At 42.9% G+C, this 16,857-nt stretch overlaps 1 protein-coding gene across 4 annotated transcripts in view; it reads right to left on the reverse strand.

Moving 5' to 3' along the window:
* Positions 1-15,698, reverse strand: part of vopp1b (VOPP1 WW domain binding protein b) — a 56,045-nt gene extending 40,347 nt beyond the window's left edge. The window contains exon 1 of one of the 4 annotated variants that reach the window (XM_069912719.1): positions 15,489-15,698. In XM_069912719.1, coding sequence (XP_069768820.1) covers positions 15,489-15,548 — 60 coding nt within the window. In that variant the 5' untranslated portion in view covers positions 15,549-15,698. The remainder of the gene's footprint in view (positions 1-15,488) is intronic. The other 3 variants (XM_069912725.1, XM_069912722.1, XM_069912732.1) reach the window with 3 other exon arrangements.
* Between the last annotated feature and the right edge of the window lie 1,159 nt (positions 15,699-16,857).

A 16,857-nucleotide genomic window follows, 5' to 3' on the forward strand; every position in this document is an offset into this window, starting at 1 on the left:
GATGCCCAGGATTTCTTTTGATGTCCACATTTCCAAATCAATCATAATTCTGTGTCTTTATGATTCCCATTAAATTGAAAAAATCCATATTCATCACATTATATTGCATTGCCACATCGTTGCCAGTTTTAAGTGTTTTGCCAACCCCCTTGCAATTCATAATCCCACCTTTTTCATGATAAATGACCAAATTTAGAAAAATTACCTTTCCTTTCTCCAAATTACTATTGATCCTCAAACTACTCCAATTTTGTCAAACACCAACTTCCCTCAAGAAATTCCTGCTAATTCATTTGTATTTGCCATGTGTCCTCCATTTACATCCCTTTTAAAAATCAAGCACATTCTTAATTTTTAGCATTAAAATAATCAGTCTGTAGCTGCCTGCTGCATGTTTTCCTTCTCCCTCTGTTTAAATGTGCAGTTACATATGGTGCACTCCACCCCATAGTCTATAGAATTCACCATTGCAGAGGGTGTCTGTTCTAAAACTGGGATTGTAGATTAGCATCTTAAAGTAGAGGATTTTAATGTTTTTACTCTTGCTCTCAACTTTCTTTGTTGAATTCTCGAGCTTGTTCCCTTTTCTGCTTTCTGGATCCAATATTATTCTCAATTTCTTTGTTAGCCACATTTAGTCACTATTCCATCCGATTTTCCACCAGAATGGAATCTAGTTTCTGCATTTCTTCTTAAAATATTAGATATTGACTATATTCCATTCATTCAAATCAAAGCACTTCATTATCTTTGTTTAGATTGAGGACCTCAAATTCCTCACAATGCAAGCAATTAATATCTTAGAAAAATACACAAAAACACCATTTCACAAAGCCGAGTCATGCCTCTTCTTCCACCTCCTCCCGCTGAAAGTCAACAGGTCCAAACAAGAGGAATTTAAAAGGCTAGAAATATAAATGGAAAGTCAACACTCATTGTCATTTGACAACCAATGGCTGACCTATGTGGAAATCAAAATTAATTAACAATTCATGACTTGCATTAAAATATTACTGTGTGCAACTCCGCCATTTACCATACGGAATTGTTATAAAACAAAGCCATGCTAAGAAGTATTTTAAAAAGCAAATCAATGATGTAACAGAGGACAATAAAGGGGTAACAAGATGCCGATATTTCTGACTTTGCGCACCGTGAAGATCAAAGATCCAAGCATGGTTTGACTTGTGCATAAGATATTAAAGGAAGTTGAGACCATCAAAAATATAACAAGTTTTGATCTAAAATGAATATCGTACTAAACCTAAATCCTTGATCAGATATCTACATTCTCCCAGTAGCTACTAGATAGAGACCAAAGCAGAAACCCTGACCAATTGCCATCTTCCTAATTTAGTTAGTTAACTATAGTTAAAGAGCATCTATTCTCTGGCCAAGGAAAGAGAGCACTTATGCCAGACCAGCAATTTAATAAAACTCATCATCCAATAAAATGCTAATGAATGGATGGAAGGAAGAAGAATAGGAAGTTACATTGTGCACGCTTTTTTAATACTTCTCTAATCCACTGCACAATAGTAAAACAAGAGAGGCTGGATAACTGGAGAAAATCAGCAGGTCAGGCAGCGTCCATGGAGGACAAAAGATAGTCGATGTTTCAGGCCGAAACCCTTCATCAGGAACCCACTAAGTTCCTCCAGCATATTGAGTGAATGAGCAAGAGATCAAATGGCAAGATGTTAATTTATTCAAAAGAAATAGGTAAATATATCTCTTCCAGCACATCAAAACAATTGGCATTTTTACAATGAAACTTAAGAATTATTCCAGAAAAAATTAGTATACTTACCTCCAGTCTGTCCCAATGTGGTACTTTACACAGGTGCACTGATTCCTTTGTAGCTAGAACAATCAGAAATTCTTCCTTCCCCCACCCCCCCCCCCCCCCCCATAAAAATGTCACCTACTAGGACATACATTTAAGGTTTGGTGTAGAAGAAAGTTTAAAGCAATTTAAAGGGCAAGGTTTTTTTTAAAATATAGAGTGCAAGATGCCTGGAGGATGCTGCAAGGAGTTGTGGTGGAAGCAGAAACAATACCAGCATTTAAGAGGTTTCTAGATAGACATATGAATATGTATCAAGTGCAGGGTGCAAAGTTTTAGGATAAATTGAGCATCATATTGTCACAGACTTGGCCAAATAGCCTGTTGCTATGCTTTACTGTTCTAAATGTTCCAAATCTATATTAAAATAACTTTTTGTCGTGAAAAAAAATACACTTGAGAAACCAAACAGGGCTTGGGCAACAACTGTGCAGAAACCCTGAATTCAGTCCACAGGACTGAAGTGGATTCCTGCCACTTATATTTTCTAACCCACTCACCCACAATTGTCTGTGGCCTCTTATGCCATTATAACAAGGGCCAACTTCAGCTTGAGGAATATCATCTTGTCTTCTGTCTGAGCACACTGCAACCCTCTGGATTCTACAATTTCAAATAACATACCTTTTTCTTTTAAATCATAACTGGCCAAACTATTTGATGCCATCTCAAGCTTTTCTTGCTTCACAGCTGGATACCTACAACTCAACATTTTGAAACTTTTGGATTATTTTATGTTCTCACACTTTAAACTACCCATCTTTCATAAGATTATATATTTCTTTGATCAGGTACTCTGATTTCCCCCATTAATCAAATAATTTCTCTAACTCCTCATCACCCTCATTCTCAGTTGAGAGAAGCTCTTCAACCGGAAACATTAAGTCTTTCCTCAACACAATTACTGTCTGATCTTCCATGTTTCCAACATTTTGTCATCTTAACAAAATATTGAATTAATATGAAAGATATAGCTTGATAATTTATGGTTGAGTTATTTCAACATTTGTTCAGTATAAAGCACTTATCCAATTTTTAAAAAACTTTTTAATTAATGCAAAAGCTCATCATCCAAGCTTGCATTTCCGTTTAGTACAATGGAAATATTGTATTGCCAAAAATGGTCTTTCTAAAATGTTGTTTAAACAAGGGTTGCTCTCCTATTCAAGAGGGTAAATATAAAACTATATCAGAGTGCTTTGTTTGAAGAACAAAAATCCTGTTTCCAAGATGATGATGGTGATACATTAGATCATTGGCAATTTATCTCACTGTTGTCCTTCTTGATCAAACTTGCTGATAACACAGCAAGATACTACAAATTTGGGGGAAAAAAGGAAATACCTCAGTGTGACAGCCAGCATCAATACAGAGGGAATGAACAGTTCCGGTCAATGTTTATTTTATCAGAATGAAGAAAAATGAGAAACAGAGAATTGGGTGACAAGGTCAAAGGGACACATCTTCAGAGACCATAAAAACATGGATGAGAGAAATTGGTATCAACTAAATCGTAGGGAGTTGGTAAGGAGAGAATATTTTATATTTAAAAATGTTATTGGTGACTAATCTTTCTGGAATAAATAGAGAGGGAACAAAGTTCAAGAGCAGATGTGGAATAGACTGCATTTCAAATCCTGTTCTTCCTCTATGGATATTGCTCTATCATTTCTCTCCATTTTCAAGGTAATTTCTGAATTGTATCATCACCAAAATAACACCAAACACATCTTCCCTCTCCCCTTTCAGCATTCCAAAGAGACTCACTAGATTTCACTTTAACTTGATACCAACATCCACTCTACTCCCCTGCTCATGGTATCTTGCCAGGCAACTACCTTCTTCCTTTGCCACTATCCTCAGACCCAAGCACTCCAACCAGAAACAGCAGAGTTACACATACAATCATTGCAACTTGGTGTTTCTCTGTTGTCTGGCCTGTTGAATGTTTCCAGTACAGGTACATGATCCTTTATCCGAAACCCTTGGGGGGCAGTGTGTTCCGAATTTCGGATTTTTCCGGATTTCGGAAAGCCTACCCGAATTGTGCTGCCTTATCCACCCCCCCACCCCCACCTCTTTCCAGTCACCTAGATGCCACCCCTAGCTGCCTGGCAGTCTAATCCAGCCGCCCAGCAGTCACCCCCGACTGCCGGTCCCTCGGCCGCCTGGCAATCTGCCTCGACCGCCGCCTCCCTCTTGGCCACCTCCCCCAACTGCCGGCCCCTCAGCCACCTCCCCCAACCGCCAGCCCCTTGGCCGCCTTCCCCCACCACCGGTCCCCACTTGCTGGATTTTGGAGCTTTCCAGATTTTAGATGTCCAGATATAGGATTGTGTACCTGTACTTTCTACTCTTCAGAGTTCCATTCTATGCAGTTTGCTTTTCATTCTCTGGCCAGATCAGATCTAATTTAGCTTTTCACTCCCTCACTACACAAATGAAATGGGCTTTCCCCTTCATTTTAGATTTCCAGTTGTGTTCTGTATCTCACATTCCAACATTTTATTTGTCTCCCATTTATATTACTTCAAAATTACTGACCATTAATAAGCCTGCTACTCCCTGCTAAAACCATTGTTATGCATTCGCTCAGTTATCTTCATACCCTAGACATTCCCTGTTCTCCCTACTGCTGTTATTTCTCTACAGCTTAAAATATGCTCAAATTCTGAGTTCTTATAAATAGCTTGAATCAAAACAATAGCTTTACCCCTTCATATACGCTGCCTACCCACTATTTTCATCATTTTGTTTGTACTTATGGTTCACAACCTCCTATACAAAATGTAATTCAACATTTCCCTCACCTAAAGTTATCGCCACATCCCAAGGTTGTGAAAGGCAAGTTAAAAAAGTAGACTTTCAAAGTTAGGTGTGCTTAGAATTCGAAACATATGTGTTTTCAAATAACATCATTGTAAAACAGTGCAACAAGCAAATAAATGAAAAGTAGTTATATCAAGTGCATCCAGATTGGAAAGTCAGAAATTAATCAATACTGCCAAAAAAATCATATTTAGTCATATTATAGAATTTATCAGTGTGCATTTGGATAAGAAGGTCATGATTTCAGATTTATTGTCAGAGTACATACATGACATCACATAAAACCATGAGATTCCTTTTTTCCTGTGGGCACAGCAGAATTACAGGGCCTAACCTTTTATCCGGGATTGTCAGGACTATACATCTACCGGATTTCGGAATCATTTTAAAATAGTGGTCCCTTTAAGAAAATGTGATGTTTCAAAATAGCACAAAAAAAATACAAAACAGGGGGCACGGGTGTTAGATGAACTTAGATATTTAAAAACCATAAAAGACCATAATATCACTAGCATGTTCATTATATTAAAGTAAAACTTCAAAGAAAAAAATGGCTCACACCCTTGTGGGAGCCCTCTCTTACCTTTGGTGGAAAGAGAGGCTGCCCCGAGCACTCAATGGGAGTGAAGCAGGCAGCAGCTGGCTCAATGCAGGATCAACAGCCGTCTTCCTTACCCATAATCTCCCACACAGCTGCGTGGGGAATTATGGGTAAGGAAAACAGCCATTGCTCTCACATTGAGCCATCGTCTCAAGCTAGTACACTGCTTCATAAACTCTCGGCTCAGCAGCACTACACCCTTGCTGCTACAATGGCAGTTAGAATGGAGAGGAGCAATGGACGCCCGGTGACAGGGGGGGTGGTAATGAACGGAGGTGACCAGCGGATGGCCTGGGGGGGGGGTGGGGTGGCGATGGGTGACAGGTCTAGTAACAAGGTAGTCGGGTATATTCATTAGTGTATTGCTGCGAACAGCCTGCAGCTCAGTTTAGAATTCAGGCTGGTCGAAAAATGTATAGGGCTGCTCCAGAAAAAATTCTGGATGGGAATTCATTTCTAATTTCCTCCTGGAACCTTTTACATAGCCAGCGTTGCAGGAATTTCCCAAGAAATTCATTACACAAATGAAATGGGCTTTCCCCTTCATTTTAGATTTCCAGTTGTGTATTAAACATAGTTGATGAGCAGACGTCATCTACTGAAAAAAAGTGCTGGTTTTTGGAGGTTGCTGGTGTTCATAATCCTGGATAACAGATTAGGCACCTGTATCACTAATTGATAGTGCAAAAAAATAAACTGCACACAGCGTGAACATGTAAACAAATAAAAGAACTGTAAACAGATAATGAACTGTGCAAAGCAGAGAGAATAAAGAAAATCAATAAAGTGTACAAGAGTCCTTAAATTAGTCCCTGATTGAGTTTGTTGAGGAGTCTTACGGTAGAGGGGTAGCAACTGTTCCCGAATCTTGTGGCACCAATACCTCCTTCCTGATGGTAGCATTAAGAACAGAGCGTGTGCTGGGTGATGATTGCTGCTGCTCTCTGACAGCAGCATTCCCTATAGATGTACTCAATAGTGAGGAGGGTTTTGCCTGTTATGTCCTGGGCGGTGTCCACTACTTTTTGGAGGACTTTACGCTCAGAGATATTGGTGTCCCCATACCAGACTGTGATGAAGCCAGTCAACACACTTTCCACCACACATCTACAGAAATTACCAGGATTTCTGGTGTCATACCAAGTCTCCGCAATCTCCTGAGGAAGTAGAGGCGCTCTCGTGCTTTCTTCACAATGCCATTGGTGTGCTGGGTCGAGGAAAGATCCTCCAAGATCGTGACTCCCAAGAACATAAATTTGCTCACCTTCTCCACCTTTGATCCCCCAATGATCACTAGATTATAGAAACATAGAAGATAGGAGCAGGAGTAGGTCATTCGACCCTTCGAGCCTGCTCCGCCATTCAACGAGATCATGGCTGATCTTATATAACTCTGGCTTTCCTTTCCTGAAGTCAATAATCAGTTCCTTAACTTTGGTGACATTTCAGTGCAAGGTTGTGATTGGTGCACCATTCAGCCAAGTTTTTAATCTCTATCTTGTATGCTGATTCATCCCCTTCCTTTATTCAACCCTCTACCATGGTATCGTCAGCAAATTTATAGATGGGGTTATTATCATACCGAGCGACACAGTCATAGGTGTAAAATGAATAGAGCAGGGGGATAAGAACATAGCCCTGTGATGCTCTTGTATTGCTGAAGACTATGGTAGTAAAGTTCTTACCAATCTTCATTGTGATCTGAAGGTGAGGAAATTCATGATCCAATGACACAGCGGGGTGTTAACTCCCAAGTCCGGGAGCTTGCTGATCAGTTTTGAAGGGACGATGGTGTTAAATGCTGAACTATAGTCAATAAGGAGGATCCTGATGTATGCATCTTTGCTGCCCAGATGTTCCAGGGCTTTGTGCAGGGCCAATGAGATGGCATCTGCCGTAGACCTGTTGCCATGATAGGCAAACTGAAATGGATCCATGTCACCGCTCAGACAGCAGTTGATATGCTTCAACACCAGCCTTTCAAAACACTTCCACCACTGTTGATGCAAGTGCGACTGGTCAATAGTTGTTAAGGCAGGTTACTGCATTCTTCTTAATGCCTGTTTCAAATAGGTGGGAACCACGTCATGCTGAAATGAGATATTGAAGATATCTATGAATATCTTTGTAAGTTGATCAGCACAGATCTTTAGTACTCGGCCAGGAAATCTACTCAGGCCGGATGCTTTCCTGAGATACAGTCTCCTGAAAGCAGCATTCATGTTATCCTCAGATACTGACAGGGTGGGATTGTCAGGGACATGGGGATGCGGATGGGTGGTTCTTCGCTGTTACTGTCATCAAATCGGTCGTAGAAGGCTCGAGTTCCTCTGGGAGAGAAGCTTTTCCGGATTTGGGTTTGTAACAGGTTATGGTGTTCAGGTCCTTTCACAGCATCAGGTGTCCCTTGTTGTTTCTATTTTCATCCGGATTCTCCACTCTGCCTGGGAGATAACGTTCTGCAGGTCATACTTGCTCCTGCTGTACTGATCTAGATCTCCAGACTTAAATGCCTGCTACCTTGCTCTCAGCAGGTTCCAGATTTCATTGTTCATCCACAGCTTCTGGTTGCAAAAACCCCTGAATCATTTGGTGGGGACACACTCATTCACAGCTTTTTTGATAAAGTGTATGTCAGCTTCAGTGAACTGTTTCAGATGCCCAGCAAAGTTCTTGAACATCACCCAATCCGCTGACTCAAGGAAGTCCTATAACCATTCTTCAGCCCCTTGCGACCACTTTCTAGCTGTCTTGACCTCTGGAGCCTCTCTTTTTAGGCTCTGTCTGTATAAAGACAGAAGGAGTACAGCCAGGTGATCAGGCTTGCCAAAGTGTGGTCTCAGGAAAGAACGGTAGGCCTTCCTTATCTTGGTGTAGCAGTGATCAAGTGTGCTGGGACCTCTGATCATGTTACATGCTGGTGGTATTTTCACAAGGACACAGGTCTGGTTGGTCACCATCTAAGATTTGTAGTGTATCAGGCTGGGCCATTTCTTGTTTACTGACCACATCCTGCAGCTCCGTGATTGCTTGCTTGTAATTGGGTATCGGGAGAGATGTAAACTCCAGCGAGAATCAGATGTGAACTCTCGGGGTAGATAGGTCTGCATTTAATCAAGGTTTGCTCTAAGGCAGTAGAGCAGGAGGTCAACATAATTAATGAAAAAGCACACACTACCTCCTCTCCCTTTTCCGGAATCCAAGTTTCGATCTAGCAGTGTGTCCTCTGTTAGCCAGGTCTCGGTGCAGCAAACAAACGAGATTTGTCTTACTTGTCTCTGGTAGAGTAGCCTTGGCTTCAGGTCATCAATTTTATTCTCCAGTGACTGGTCATTTGCCAGTAAAATGGATGGTTAGGGAGATGCCATCCCCCTGTGCTTCAGCCTTATTTGAATCCCTGGTTTGAATACTTGAAATTACTTCTGCTACCCAGTCCTTACCACAAAAATGTAAACAGATATGTTGCATTAAAATGAAAATACTTTAACTAATAAAGTATTAATAAGTGGAAATTTAATTTGCTTTTATTTTATGGATTAGATTTTATTGACATTTTGAAATGGTGAATGTCATGTTACCAGCTGTCAAGAGAGACCATTTGCTATTAAATAGTTGCAGATTCAGTAAAACAAATAAAAAGCACTACTATTCAAATAACATTTTATGAACCAGAACAATTTAGATTATAAATGAACAAAAATTAAAATCTCCCATGTTCAGAATGATAGCTAAATAACATCCCTCTATCAGGATGTCAGAGGCTGTGTAACCAACAGCCACTGGGAGCACAATTTTTTCTGATCAAATACGAATCACAATCATGTTTATTGTCATGAACGTATCACAAAATTTGTTTTGCAGCAGCATTGTGCATTACAGGTGCAAAAATTGCTATAAATTACATTTCTGCATATTTATTTGTGCAAGGGGGGGAGTGAGGTTGTGTCTGTGTTTCATTGTCCATTGAAAATCTGATGGCAAAAGGGAAGAAGCTGTTTTTGTAACACTGGGAGTTAGTTTTTAGATTTCACGACCTCCTTACTCAGTGATGCAAGAGTCTTTGATGACATACCCAATCAGCTCCCAACGAAATATAGCTGCTAGCAAGCCTTCTTCATGATTGCATCAACAGGATAGATCTTCAGAGATGTTGACACCCAGGAATTTGAAATTCTTTATTCTCTCCAATGCTGATCCCTCAAAGAGGATTACTTTATGTTCTCCTGATTTCCACTTCCTGAAGTCCACAATCAGTTCCTTAGTTTTGCTAATGTTGAGTGCAAGTTTGTTGTTGCAACACCACTCACTCCTATACGCTTCCTCATTGCAATCTGTAATTCTGCCAAAATCATACTGTCATCAGAAAACTTGTAGATGGCAATGGAATTGTGCCTCGCCACACAGTCATGGGTGTAGAGAGAGTAGAGCAGTAGGGTAAGCTCACACATTCCTGAGGTGCACCTGTGTTGATTGTCAGTGAGAAGGAGACAAATGCCAGCCATGTTATTCCTATAGAATATTTCCATCTTCATGTTCTACAGTAAAACTCCTGTTATCAAGTATCTGGTAAAAAATATCAAGGATAAGAAATGAAATTAAAATAAAAGTTTAAAATTGTAAAAGTAACTATTCTCTGAAATAACACGAACCTTGGGCAGAGGTGGGAGCAAATATTCAATGAGTGGAGTGTCTTGGTTGTTCTTTGATCATAGCAGCTGTCTGAATAAAGTTGTGTTTGAATAAAATAGTGTTTCCCATGATGAAGAGGGGATTAATGCTGCTCGTCATTTGGGTGACTCTCAAAGTGTCTCCTTATCCCTGCTCAGTAAGAGTCTTCATCTTTGTTAGTATTTTAGAAAGGCTTCATCTGTAAACTTGGAGTGGGTCATATATTATTGCTTATCTTTCAGATGCCCCCAAGTATGTAAAGTAAAATGCTTCAAGGTTTATATATTCATGCAAGTGAAGTTTGTTCAATGCAAGTACAGTATAGTATTTTTGTCTTTTAAACTGTTTATTACTCAGACATTGTAAGAGTGAGTCTCTAGTAATCTGAAAATTCATTTATCTGGCATCTGCCAATTCTATGGGTGCTGGATACAGTATGTCTGGTTTTACAGTATGATTTTTTTCTTCACTGTTTAAACCATTTGTCTTTTACATTGTCTGCCAATTTTAGATAATTTCATATTCCTTTGACTTCATTCAATTAATATTCATTAAAATAGATCTACAATCCAAACATCAGCATGGCCGAGAATTCCAAACAGAGTAAAATATTGCACACTTCACTTGAGAATGTAAAATAATCATCAACCAAAAGAATATCTGGCCTTCACCAATTTCTTCTATATTCTCTTTGGCTTGGCTTCGCGGACGAAGATTTATGAAGGGGGTAAATGTCCACGTCAGCTGCAAGCTCGTTTGTGGCTGACAAGTCCGATGCAGGACAGGTAGACACGGTTGCAGGGGAAAATTGGTTGGTTGGGGTTGGGTATTGGGTTTTTCCTCTATCTCTATCTCTAACCCCACGGATTTAAATTCTGATAAAATAAATTTAAAATCAATCTGTTGGATCATCTGCTCTACCTTCAGCAATCTTCTATCATTTTACATAAATCAATTAACTCTGACAATTTACTATTAACAAATCATTCATATCTTAATACTATTTGAAGTTGCTTTGGTAAGTATTTAATCTAAAACTGGATGCACTGACCTAGTTGAAAATCCCAAATTACTCCAGTATTATCCACTCTGCCCCACGATCACTTGATACTTTTCCCCCCTGTTCTATTAGTCCAGAGTTCTAGCAATATGTTAACAAACCACAAATATCATTATGCCAAGGGAATTCTCAGCCTCACTGTTTGCTGCAGTTGCCTTCAGCTAATGAAGGTGAACCCATGAAGGTGCTGATTCTTGCTGGCGACTTCAATCACGCCAACCTAAAAACAGTATTACCACGGTTTCAATAGCTTGTGAACTTTGCCACCAGAGGAGAGAATACACTGGATCGGGTGTTCACCAACGTCCCTAGTACAAGGCTGCACCTCACCCCCACCTTGGTTACTTGGATCACATAACTGTCCTGCTAATCCTGGCGCACAAGACCACTGGCAAACAAACTAGGTCAGTTGGCAGGGAGTTCAAGACAAGGCCGGGGGGGAGGGGGGTTGATAGCAGCGCCGCAAGACTCCTTTGAGACCACGGACTGGAGCTGTTTCAGGGACGCTGCCACCTACAACAGTCTTGTAAGCATAGAGGAGTACATGAGCTCATTGACTGGCTACATCAGCAAGTACATCAAGGATATTAATGAGATCAAGTACTTCACAACAAGGCTCATCAGTAACCATGGTTGGATGCAGAGGTCAGGGCCCTTCTCAGAGCTTGTATTGCTGCCTTAAGGACAGTGGATAGGATGGTACCAAGATCAGCCAGGGTGAAATCTCCCATGCAATCCAGAAGGCAAAGGCAAGTGTACACACAGAAAATCCACAGACAGCTATGCGACACTGGCAACTCTATTATGGATCACAAGTCAACCTTGTGCATTAATGACAATGACACCTTCCTTCCGCACAGAGTGAATACTTTCTATGCACGGTTTGATGGGAATAACAGGATGATCCCAAAGAAAGCTCAATGACCCCCGATGAACGGGCATAGCCGCAGCCAAGGTGAAAGAAGCCCTATCTAAGGTAAACCCGCACAAGACAGCAGGACCAGACAACATAACTGGTCAGGTACTGAAGGGCTGGACAGATCAAATGAAGAAGGTCTTCACTGGCATCTTCAACACCTCTCTGCAGCAGTCCACTGTTCCCACAGAGTCCAAGACAGCCATCTTCATCCCGGTACCCAAGAGGGCATCAATATCCCGGTAACCAAGAGGGCATCAATAACAGGCCTCAATGACTACTACCCTGTGGCATTGACCAGCATCATTATGAAATGCTTTAACTGTCTGGTGAAGGAATGCATCAGAGCACATCTCCCAGAGGTACTGGATCCATTTAAATTTGCCTATAGAAGAAACCGTTTCAAAGACGACACTATAGCCTTATTGTTTCACTCCATCCCTGACCCATCTGAAGAATGCCACCTGATACGCCAGGCTGCTGTTCATTGACTTCAGCTCACCGTTTAATAGGAACATTCCCCAGAGGCTGGTGGAGAAGCTAGCCTCGCTAGGACTCAACACCCCTCTCTATAAATGGATCCCAGACTTCCTTACGGAAAGGCCACAGTCTGTCCAGGTCAGTAGCAGAATATCGAGTACTGTCACACTGAACACTGGCATACTTCAGGGCTGTGTCTTCAGCCCACTCCTGTTCATGCTACTGTCCCACGAATGCATCACCAGATCCAGTTCTAACTATGCCATGAAGTTTGGAGGTAACAGTAGTTGGCCTCATCAGCATCAACGATAAGTTGCACTACAAAGAAAAGGTGGAAAATCTCATGAAATAGTGTGAGAGTAACAACCGGAGTCTCAATGTGAGCAAGACGAAGGAGTTGATTGTGGACTTCAGGAGAACCAGGAACGACCACCCTCCTCAACACATCAACATCTCTGTAATAGAGAGTGGAGAAGACTCAACTGGAGACCTATCATGGAGGCACAACTTCTCTTCACTTGTCAGGAAGGTGCAAGAGTGTCTGCATTTCCTGAGAAGACTGAAGCAGGCAAGGTTACCAGCAACTATTATGTCAACCTTCTAGGAGCTCTATCGAGAGCATCCTGGCCAGCTGCATCACAGTGTGGTACAGAGGCTGCAGAGAAATGGTCAAGCCATAGGACCATAAGAGTGGCAGAGAGGATCACTGGAGTCTCCCTCCTCCCTTCCCCTCAAAAAATTATCGTGATGTACCAGGATTGTTGTCTGAAGAGAGCACACAAAATCACTGAGGACCCCTTCCACATTGCACACATCCCTCAGCGGCTCCCATAGGGGAAGAGTTACAGGAGTATTAGAGCCAGCACCACCAGGCTAAGAAACCGCTTCTTCCCACAGGCAGTGAGAATGCTGAATGACCAAGGAACTGCTCACACTGACCATCCAAGTCTTTCATTTGTACAAAACAATATTTATTTATTGTTATTGTCCTACCTATGTATTATTTGTCTGTATGTGAGTTATGTCTGGTTGTCTTTGCACCAAGGACCAGAAATCGCTGTTTTGTTGGGTCATACTTGTACAATCAGATGACTATAAACTTGGCTTGGCTATACACCCTTTCAACTGAAGTCACTAAATAACCATCAAGGGAGGAAGTTAGCCAATTCTTTTCTCCCTAATCTAGGAAACATTAAAATCAATTCTAATTATTTTGACTGAAATGGGGACAGCTGAGCTTTTTTTTCCATTCACATACTTCAGAACCATACTCATTTAAGCAGATATGCGTCCAGATTATCTTTACATTGCAAGCCAATCACAAAAGGCCTGTTTGCACTATTGCAAGATACTTTTTTTGCACTTGAACTACTGTGAATATTTTTATCTATCTTATGTATTTATAGCATCTTAAAGGAGACAGAGACAAGAACTAGACAACATGGGGGAAGGGTGAAAGGGAAAATGTTTAAAGGGAACTTCTTCATGCAGAGAGATGTGAGAATGTGGAATGAGCTGCCAGTTGAATGCAGGCTCCATTTTGACATTGAAGAAAAATTTGGATAGGTACATGGATGGGAGTGATAGAGAGGGCCACCACCGGAGGCAGGTCATTACAAATCAGCACACACTCAAGAGGCTGAAGAGCCTGTTTCTGTGCTGTAGTGTTCTGTTTCTATGATAGCTTTTATTTACAAATACCTGCTCCATTGCAGCAAAGTAAGAATTTCAGTGCACATGTATCCTTACTTTCCCTTGTTCCATTCAGTTTCAAACGGCACAACTCAAAGCTACCCATTTTACGCAGCTATTGATACAAGCTGCTTTGCCAACCACTACACTCCAACTCTCACCCCATACCAACCACAAGCTTCGAAGAAGACTGCAATCAAGAACACATTCCTTACAAGATCATAATACTGTAACTTTAAATTAAATACAATCTGACACAGGTTGTTCAACCTCAAAATTAGTTGAACCTCTCTTCCCACTTGTATTCTGTTTGTATATGACTTTTGTTCCATTTCCATAGTTATACCACAGTCACTCTGAATATCAAACTAAAAGCATTTTTTCACGTGAATTCCTAGAAACCGTTTGATCCTGCAACATAATAACCAGCTCTTCTGTAGAAAACGATGGAGCTCCTCTCACTGCTCCAGCCAAAATAAAACCAGTAAACAGATTTTAATTTTAAGATATTCTCGAGGACGACATTATTTTTCCACATTTGAACGCTGCTATGTGTTGTTGAATGCCATGTGTCCAATTTCCAGTTTGTTATTAAAAATGACAAAAAAACTTTAAAAAGATCAACTTTAAAACAAAAATTAAAAGGAAAAACAAGGACTTCACACCTATGGAAAGAAAACAGGGTCATCCCAAAAGAAGGATAGAAATCACAGTCCAAAACAAACCACAATTGCGTCGTCAACATTTTCATCGAGAAACGGAACACAACTTCCCCTGAACTCAGCTTGCAGCCATTTACATAATGAACAAACTGGTTAATACGAGAGCCGTTAAAGATGCCAGACTTTACAGAAGTGTTGGAGGGTTTCATGGTTTGTAGGGGCTGGGGCGAAGTTTTCAAAGGTTTGGAACAAATTCCTCTGCAAATGCCGGACAATGTCTAAATGATGGATCACGATACCTAATCGAGTTTTCTCTTTGACAAATTGTGACTCCCGATTTACAGAAACTGGTGGGTGGATGTCCCCGTCTCCAGCCCTGCGTTCATCTCAGCGAGTGTCCTTGCACAGAGGGGACATCGGTCGGGCTGAGACCCCCAGGGCCTGCCTTCGATTAAGACACAACCCAACGGCATCGACCGAGCTGCCCTAAAGCGGCTCAAGCTGCCGGAGACACAGGGAAGGCAGCCGTCCTCCCGCCGACACCCTCGGGCTGAGCTGGGCCCAGGCAATGACAGATCGGCAACTCCGGCGTAACGGGTCGCTCTCCCCCCCCCCCCTCACCCACACCACCACCACCCCCCCACCCACCCACCCACCCACACACACCACCACCACCCCCCCACCCACCCACCCACACCACCACCACCACCCAGCCGCTATGTAAAAAGCCTCACCTCCAACAGCAGCAGAATCAGGCAGGCGATCGCCGAGCTCGGCCTGGGGCTCACGGCCATCGCAGCTACGGAACCGCCCCACTCCCAGAGCGGCCACCCAGTCTCATGTCAGCGAGCAGCCGGCCCCGCCGCTCGAATTAGCCTTATATCAACTGCCCGCCCCCTCCCGCGCGGGCCCGGCACGCCCACGGGGCGCGCGCTCGTGCCGCGCGGGCCCGGCACGCCCACGGGGCGCGCGCTCGTGCCGCGCGGACCCGGTAGGTCCACGGGGCGCGCGCGCATCTCCAAAGGGACAGAGCTTCGCTCGTCCGGCGGCCTCGGCTCCATTGTGATGTCGGACTTTTGGATGGTCTCACTTTTTAAAGATGGACAATAAGTTGTCGAATGATCAGGTTGATAGACGTGTAGCGCAAGCACAAACTCAAGACACTGTACAACAGGCTTTACTCCAGTAGGTCCAAACACCAGTTCATGCCTTGCTGGTTCCCTGTGTGATTAGCTCAGGAGGGGCCAGCTCAGGTTTCTCGTCAGGTCGGCTGATTGACAGCCGGCCAGATGGAGTCAGCCCCTTAGGTGGTCTTCCTGCAGGTTCAGAGATCACCCCCTATCACCACATTATCTTAAAATTATCCTGGGGGGGGGGGGTGTAAAACGGTGCTGGTGGTATTTAGAGGTTCAGGCGGCCGGCGGAGTCTCTGGGACCGTCGCAGGGTTGGCCCCTGGTCAAAGGTCAGTGAGGGTGTGGTTGCTGCCTGAGGGTTGGCTGGGTCCAGCATAGCCGTGGCGGGCATCCCTGTGGAGGTGTCAGGGCAAAGGATGGCGAAGGGAAAACGTCTATCGCGAGGAAGTAGGCGTTCTTGTTCATGGAAGGCAGGGGGCCCTTGAAGTCGATGCTAAGCTGTTCGAAGGGCCAAGTGGCCTTGACAACGTGGACCTGTGGCAGGCATAAGAAGCGTGGTTTGCACTCCGCACAAACCCTGCATGACTTGCTCATGGTCTGGACTTCTTGGACGGTGAAAGGGAGATTCCGGGACTTGATGAAATGGTACAGGGCTGTGTGACAAGGGTGCCGTGCAGTTCCTGCAGTTGGTCGGACTGCACAGTGGTGCAGGTCTGGTTCAGGGCGTCGGTGGAGTTGTTGGAGTTCCTGGTCTGTACTGGATGTCGTAACTGAACATGGCCAGCTCGATTCTTCAGCACAAGATCTTATCATTCTTGATTTTGCCCTTATGGGTGGTGCTGAACAAGAAACCCACTGCACGTTGGTCGGTGAGGAGGGTAAACCTCCTGCCTGCCAGGTAGTCGTGCCAGTAGCAGACCGCTTCGATGATCGCCTGAGCCTCCTTTTCAATGGCAGAGTGCTTGAGCT

The sequence above is a fragment of the Narcine bancroftii genome, chromosome 1 (assembly GCF_036971445.1).
Source record: "Narcine bancroftii isolate sNarBan1 chromosome 1, sNarBan1.hap1, whole genome shotgun sequence".
Lineage (NCBI taxonomy): Eukaryota > Metazoa > Chordata > Chondrichthyes > Torpediniformes > Narcinidae > Narcine > Narcine bancroftii.